The sequence below is a fragment of the Eleutherodactylus coqui genome, chromosome 3 (genome assembly GCF_035609145.1).
Source record: "Eleutherodactylus coqui strain aEleCoq1 chromosome 3, aEleCoq1.hap1, whole genome shotgun sequence".
NCBI lineage: Eukaryota > Metazoa > Chordata > Amphibia > Anura > Eleutherodactylidae > Eleutherodactylus > Eleutherodactylus coqui.
Window position 1 is genome coordinate 133,684,748 of NC_089839.1, and position 8,172 is coordinate 133,692,919.

At 44.7% G+C, this 8,172-nt stretch overlaps 1 protein-coding gene across 3 annotated transcripts in view; it reads left to right on the forward strand.

Moving 5' to 3' along the window:
* Positions 1 to 590, forward strand: part of ERMARD (ER membrane associated RNA degradation) — a 70,445-nt gene extending 69,855 nt beyond the window's left edge. For all 3 annotated transcript variants that reach the window (XM_066596098.1, XM_066596099.1, XM_066596100.1), the window contains one exon: positions 257 to 590. In XM_066596098.1, the coding sequence (XP_066452195.1) occupies positions 257 to 401 (145 nt within the window). In that variant the 3' untranslated portion in view covers positions 402 to 590. The remainder of the gene's footprint in view (positions 1 to 256) is intronic.
* The last annotated feature ends 7,582 nt before the right edge of the window (positions 591 to 8,172 follow it).

Here is an 8,172-nt window from a genome sequence, read left to right on the forward strand (position 1 = left end):
GCAGCACCTGGCCATTCAAAGAATTCAATGAATGGCCAAGCACTGCCTGTGATTGACTGAGTGCTGTGACAAGTCACAGGCAGCACTCAGCTATCATTCAATGAATGGCTGAGACGATTAGCCTCAGTTTAGCTTTTTTTCTGCAAAGTTTAACATTTAAACATTGGAAAAGACAACTTTAGTGGGAGAAGATTAGATTAGATGAACACTGAGGTAAAATATGTTGTAAAGTAATGCTGCCTATTGTCTGTACTAGGTATCTGAGATCTATACTACAGTACACAGAAAACATGTCAACCTGCAGCAGCCCCCAAAACAACCGATGGGACAAAGCCGTTCAGATGACAAGTACAATCATGTTAAAGATAAAGGCATTTAATGAAAAGAATAAAGCTGTGTGAAGGTTAAAGAGGAGCATTCTGTGTATAATCCATGAGAGTATATTATGTAACTGGCATGTCCGCTATCCTGCATGTGAAAGAGGAACTGGACCTCCAGAGAAGCCCACCTCAGCCTATACCGCACTCCGGAACATGTCACTTTGTTGTGAACACAGTTGGAGAAGAATAAATCCAACTTTTGCACCTTTATGCCGTCACATGTCCTCTTTTTAGGAGGCCTTCAGTACAACTGATACTACCTCCATCTTCTATGTAGACAGCAGCTGAACCATCTGTACTTGGTAATTAGGATGGTGTCCATGTAGTCCCTGTCATATAATATGTATAATGGCACGGGGAGGCTTATCACCGACCAGCTAGCACCTGAAGTCCTGGCAAGCTCAACTATACAAACAGTATAGTGAGGATAAAAAATATTACGTTTTCTCTGCCCTCATACGGAAAAGACAGAGATGAAATTGGCACTTAAGTGAAAAGGGGGGGGGGGGGGGATTAAATTCATAAATAGAGGAACCCCTTCCCTAGGGCCATGGAATCCAAATAAAGTCCAATGAAGATGTACACTTTTATTTTCAATAAAAAGTCACGCAACGCATTTCGGCGCGTCAAAACCGCCTTTTTCAAGCAAAAATGGGAGAATACAGAAGGATAAAATATATAGCCAAAGCTAAATTGGCTCACCCAAATGCCCATCAAGCTATATGGAATCCATGCGGTGACCTCGGGGCGCCGAAGGCTATAATGTCTGTTTGAGACCAGCTTATGGTACAGCCACGAATCTAATGGGGAAGGATACCCTCAGTCTGACACCCCGCTGGGTACGTGTAGAGGTGCTAGGCCACTGTGTAGTAGTAAGTGAGGAACTGTTGAGTTAGCGCCTTGATGGGCAAGCGTTTTTATTATTTTCATAGCATCAAGTGTATGTCCTTGCCACCGCTGAAAAGTGAAGAAAAATAAATTTATTTGGACTTTTATATGGACTGAGTGAGGCGCTGTGTCGTTACTGACCCCCCACCCCCACACAGACCTTGCCACGGCGTGCATACATGCCAAGATGGTGCATGGCGATCGGTGGTCCACAGCAAGTACACAATGTCACTGCATACTTGCTGCATGCCACACGACTATCACATGTGGACGGCACACAGTGAATTCCGCTCATGTGCAGCTGTCCTGAAGCTTAGTCAAAACACAGCCCTATGGTAGCAAGCAGTTTTGATTGTAAATATATAACTTTTTTTTTTTCCAGTTCTGATTTGACTAGTTTCCAGAATCTTGCACAACCCTTTGAACCCCCATGGAGGAGTTGATGTGGTCCCCTCTCTCTCCCACCAATTGCCAATCATGGTGCAGGGAGCCCGCGGTGGAGAGACACGGGACCCCAGTTCTCGATCAGTGGTGAGACCCCCACCGATTTCAGTCTTTTATCACCATCGTATGGATAGGTGATAAAAGTTGATTTTTGTACAACCCCTTTCAAGGGATTGCCCGAAACCCCAAAAAACTATTTATGTTTAATGACCTTTGTAATTGTCTGTTTCATATAAGTGCCATTTCACCGGTCCAGACTGTGTTAATTGTCCCCACTGAACTTCCACTGTTGACCTGTACATAATACATTAGCTTTCAAGGCTCAGTGGGCCATCCTTGGATTTGGATGAATTGCGCATGTTTCAGTCTACATTAGCGCAGGTATAGTTCATCCAAATGTAATCATGGCCCATGGCTAGTGACCTAACTTCTGATGGCATACATGACAAGCCAATTACAAAAATGATCACTGTAACAAAAAGAGGAGTAAAGAGGGGTTTTGGGTCTTGGGCAACCTCTTGAAGAACACGATTTTTAGGGTACCTTCACACTGCGTGTAATTACGTAACAGAGCTGCAGGGATCTGGCCTTCGCAGCGGGGAACTGAACAGGCTGCTACCTCCTGAAGTAGTCCCGGTGTAGTTGGCAACTGACCCACGAGATTCGGCGATGTTTGTGCAACGCACCACAAGACAGGCCAAAGCACACAGTCAGGATACGGTTCACTGGTGGTGTGCAAACGAGGTCCAGGCTTTCAAGCCCGAGGGTCAGGGTAGGCAGAGTTCAAGCAAAATACAAATAACAGGTCCAAGGGTCGATGCACGGGAATCAGAAACAGAATGCTTTTGCTGGGAGCAGGAACAAACAAATGCCAACACTCAGGCAAAGGAAGCTAGATCCTAGCTCAGCTGAATAGAGAAGTAATAGCTAATTACCCTGCAGCTGAACTGAAAGCGCTGGAGAAGATTCACTCCTCCAAAGATGGATCGCAAATCACTATACACCAACAAGATACTCAAACTGCTGCAGGAAATTCTGTTTATTGAATGTTTTTCAGCTGGAATATGTTGTTACACTATACATATTTTACTGTATGTACAATAGGACGCCTGCAGACGGCCGGGTCGGATCCGGCAGCGAGAATTCTCGCCACGGGACTCGACCCGAGCGCCTGCAGAGAGCAGTGCGTACTCGCCCGTGCCCCGCAGCTCTGGCTCTTTCATGTGCCGGCTGCCGGTGCATGCGCAGACCAGAGCCGGTGGCGGGTGAGTGACGTTTCTGTGCGGGGCTCTGTGAGCCCCGCACAGAAATAGAGCATGCCACGGTTTGTTTGCCGCGCGGCCAAACTGCGGCCGTCTGCATAGGATTGCATTTGTTAACGCAGTCCTATGCAGGCTTCCAGCGGAGGAAATCCCGCCGCGGAATTTCCGCCCGTCTGCAGGCGGCCATATACAAGATGTTGTAGTGTTTAAACGTGGAAAATTGTAATAAAAACAAGTTTAAAAAAAAAAAAAAGATTCACTCCTCCAGTGCTGCTGGAAAATGAAAGTTAGAGTCCATTTATACAGGAGGAGTGGAGCGACGCCCGCGTTTACTGCGAATAGCAAGAGGGCGGTAGACACGGGTAGCTGGCCTAACAAAGAAACTACTAAATAAGAAACCAACTTCAGCCAGAATAAGAGACTGAACAAATAAAAAAATCTTCAGCATCATTAGTTCAGCCTGACCCAAAGTAGTTCTGGGTATGAACTGGCATCAAAGCGGGCAGCTGGGTCTATTACTCTGGTTCTTGTAGTGGTTGCCAAGAGCAGAACTCTCACTGTCGCAACCCTAGTGGCTGTTATGGGACCTGCGTCATCCTAGGGTTCGGTCCCCAACACACAAGTACTTTAACATCTCTGTGCTGACAAACCGCATTCTATGCGTCCACCTTGCTGGTTTCTTTAGCACTGTCTGAGGCACCGGAACGGAGGTCCTGAGGTCACTGGGAAGGAGGATGCAGGATGCCATGTGCCGGTGCAGTGATGTGTGTTAGAGACTCGCTGCTGCACAAACCAGGCCTCGTGATGCTGCGGTTCCCATAACAGCCACTTGGCTTGCTACCGCGGACGTTCTGCTAATGGTTTTCACTATGACAGATTCTAATAGACCCTTGCAATGGTTATAATGGAATCTGAGGGTTCTATTGTGGTATTTGAATTTTCGTAGAAACGGATTTGTGCAGCACTATCACACCGTCAAATGTGATTGGACCAGTTAACAAGGGATTGGTACACGTGTAAACAGCCTTACCCCTCCAAAACTTATAAGGCACTAAAAACTACTTATCTACCCCCTTTGATTCCAATTTTCATGCCGAGAACCAGTTTGAGCCAGGCTGTACTTACTTGTAAGTGATGTGGGACAAAATCAGCAGCATGTTGGCAGTGTGAAATCAATGACCCAAATTAATTTAACCCTTTAAAAACAATTAAAATCGGTAAAAACTGGCTGCCTGCCCACATTGATGCCAAATTTAATGCGCAAATCCACTTTGGGCCGGGCTAAACTCAATTGTATTTGATGCAAGGCATCAACCTATGTATAGTGATAGTGTTAGATCAGTGACCCAAATGCATCTAACCTGTTAAAAATCCCAGTTACTTATTCAAATCAGTAGGAAATGGCCTTTTGCCCACTTTCAACCACTTTAGGCCAGGCTGTACTCCACTATATTTTGGGCATCACTCTCTGGTAACAATGTGAGTTCAGTGGCCCAAACTCATTTAACCTTTAGAAAACAGCAGTTACTTATTCAAATCAGCTTTTATACCCAGAACCACTTTTGGGTCAGGCTGAACATAAGCTTATTTGATGTGGGACATCACCTTCTTTATGATGGTAGATTAGTGGCCCAAATGCTTCGAAAACACCAGCTGCTTATTCAAATCTGCAGAAATTGCCTGTCTACTTATTTTGATGCCACTTTTATGGCTAGAAGCTTTTTGGCCCAGGCTAGATCCAGTTTTATTTGATGGAACGTCTCTATGCTGACAGTGTTAGATCAGTGTCCAAATGTGTTTAACGCTTTGAAAATCCCACTTATTCAAATAATTTAAAAATGGCATTTTGCCCACTTTGATGCCAGCTTTCATGTACAGAATCACGTTGGGCTGGGCTGTACTTTCTTGGTATTTTGATGTGAGGAATCACCCGCTTCATGTTAGCAGTGCGAGATAAGTGGCACACGCTCATTAATCTTTCTGAAATACCAGTTATTTAAAATAGTAAAAAGTATCTGCCCACTTTGATGCCAGCTTTTTGCCCAGAACCACTCTGGGCCATGCTAAAATCGACTATATTGGATGTGGGACATCCACCTCTGTCTGTTGGTAGTGTGATTATCAGTGACCCAAAATCTTTTAATCCTTTAAAAACAGTGGTTACTACTTCTAATCGGTAAAATGTGGCTTTCTGATCACTTTACTGCCAGCTTTTATGTATAAAAGGAACGTGAGCTTATCTCAATTTTATTTAATGTGGGGCATCACACTGTATGCCAACAGTGCTAGATCAAACTCATTTAACCCATTAAAGGTCAGTTGCATTAACGTTTTGATTGACAATCAAGTCTAAAAATATTGCACTAACACAGTTTAGCCCATGACTGGGGTTCAAATTTTGGATCAATTTGATCCCCTGATTTTGGCAAATGAAACTCATTGATTGACATGCAACTGGCAAAATCCAAGATGGCAGACAAGGCTAATAGCCTATTATTGTACCAGATTTCTCTCTCAGGGCGCCTGCCTGCAACTTGTAGTTTATTACTAAAATAAATTATCCTTGTTACTGAAGGAGAAACTAAAAGCCATTTATTGTGAATTAGAAGTTGTGGATGAAGGAGACGTCATGGATATCGCCTATGAGGAGTTAAGTAAAGCCTTTCGTCCCAACTACACGAGGCGATTCTCATTTAAACGAGCGAGTGATGTCACCACCACTTGTTCGCTAGTTGTTCGCGCTCTAGCAGAATGTTTAAACAGGCAGACAATCGCTGAGAATCGCTCACTTCTCGCTCAGCACTCTGTATACACGGAGCAGGGAGTGTTTAGACGTAACAAAAGGAAACGCTAATGGGTCCCAAGTCGATTATTCAATTCTATGCGCCAAACAATTAGCGTCCAAATTTTATGTACGGAATGTAATTCTCTCACTTCCTGATATATAAATGAATGTATGTCTGTCTGTCTGTCCTTTATGCATTACTACACCATTCATCCAATTGCCATTAGACTTTGGGAAGTTGCTGATTACACTCCTGGGAAGGTTACTGGCATAGTACAACTATCCTACGATAGGTGCCGCGCGTGCGAGCATCGTCGACAGTTATGCCCCCCAGACAAAGATCGTTTGATTTCCATCTCAAGCACGAAAGCAAAAGGCATTACGAGCAACGGGATGCGTGTTCAACTACAAAATGATGCATCCGCCGAACGTTTCGCAAGACAATTGCTGGATATTGAGAATGCTGAGGTAAAATGAAAGCTGTGCTGTGATTGGTTTCTATTTCTTATACTGCTGAGGTAAAATGGAAGCTGTGCTGTGATTGGTTGCTATTTCTTATACTGCTGAGGTAACATGAAAGCTGTGCTGTGATTGGTGGCTACTTCTTATACTACTGAGGTTGCATGAAAGCTGTGCTGCGATTCGTTGTTATATGTTATACCACTGAGGTAACATGAAAGCTGCGCTGTGATTGGTTGCTATATATAATACCGCAGAGGTAACATGAAAGCTGCGCTGTGATTGGTTGCTATTTTTTATATTGCTGAGGCAGAATAAAAGTTGCGCTGTGATTGGTTGTTATTTCTCTTACTGCTGAGGTAACATGAAAGCTGCGCTGTGATTGGTTGTTATCTAGATATATAAAAACGAATGAATGTCTGTCTTCGCAGCAACGCACGACGGGTAAGCTAGTAGGTTCATAAGACACATGGGAGTTGTAACAGGTAAGGTCTGTCTGTTTGCTGATGATGCAGAAGTAGGGTGGATACTCCTGGTGGATCTTCAACATGAAAACAGATTTAGCTTTATTGGATAAGCGGTCAAAATAGAGTAGAACTATGCACTGGGGGAGAAAGAATCCTCAGACTGAGTATCATATTGGCTGTTCTGCGGTATCCTGGACTTCAGAAAGAAGGGTTTATGGATTCTGATTTCTGACAATCTTAAAAGTCCACAGTGAAGTTAGGCAGCAAAGAAAGCAAGTAGGATGTGCGGCTGTATAGTGAGGGCTATAACCAGTAGAAACAGGGAGATTGTGATCTTGCTATATAGATGTCTCGCGAGACCACATCTGGAATATTGGGCCTTATTTACTAATAAATACAACAATTATCTGGCATAAATTATACCATAAAACTGTCTTACATGCTTGCGCCACATTCAACGTGTTTTTTTTAAAGTCTTTTGGATAGTTTTTCTGACCAGGTCTCTGGTTTTCAGCTCACCTATGGAGTTAAATAGCCGTTACTCCTCCATTTAAGCAGAGCTGTAGTACTTCCCCATGGCCTTAAGAAGTGATGTGTGTTCGGTTCTGACACTCAGCTTTCTTTGATCACCTTCTTTTGTCTCTGCCGTCTCAGTTCTGCCCCGCTGAGTTGTTTGTATTCCTGAGTCTGTGTCCAGCCTGCTCTATCTGTGGGGTCCTCTGGACCGCCTTACAAATTGATTTCAATGGGACCCTTAGGCCCAATGTCCACGGGCGGAGTTTAATTATAAAATCCACGCGAGTCTCTGACGGGCGAGATCTGCAGATCGAGCCACCCTCAGGGATGCATTAGCATCCGCAAGACAATTTAAAGCATGCGGAAGTTTGTTTTTTTTCCCCGGCATGCGGATCGCACACGTGGGAAGAAATCGCAGCATGCTCCATTTTTCTGCGGATCCCGCGTGACGGCTTCCATTGAAGTCAATAGAAGCTGTACGATCCACGGCACACCAACAGCTGTCACTGTAGACGTGCCGTGGAAAAACAGGAAATGTTTAAAAAAATAAAAATTGCACTGCGCATGCGTCCCGACACGTCGCCGGAGCGTCCAGATGCAACCCGCCGTGCTGAAGAAAGAAGAGCCGGCCAGCACGGGGGATAAAGGAGATCCGCACTGGATCTGGACAGGTCAGAAAAGGATTTTATCTCTCCATGTCTGTGGGCACGGCTGGATTCAGCAGTGGAATCTGTGAGTGCAAGTGGACATGAGGCCTTAAGCCTTAAAGGGGTTGTCTCGCGCCGAAATGGGTTTTTTTTTTTTCCCATAGGCCCCCCGTTCGGCGCAGGACAACCCCAAAGGATGTGTTAAAAAAAAAAAATTTTATTACTTACCCGAATCCCCGCTCTGCGACGTCTTCCTTCACCAAGATGGCCGCCGGGATCTTCACCCACGATGCAACGCGGGTCTTGTCCCATGGTGCACTGTGG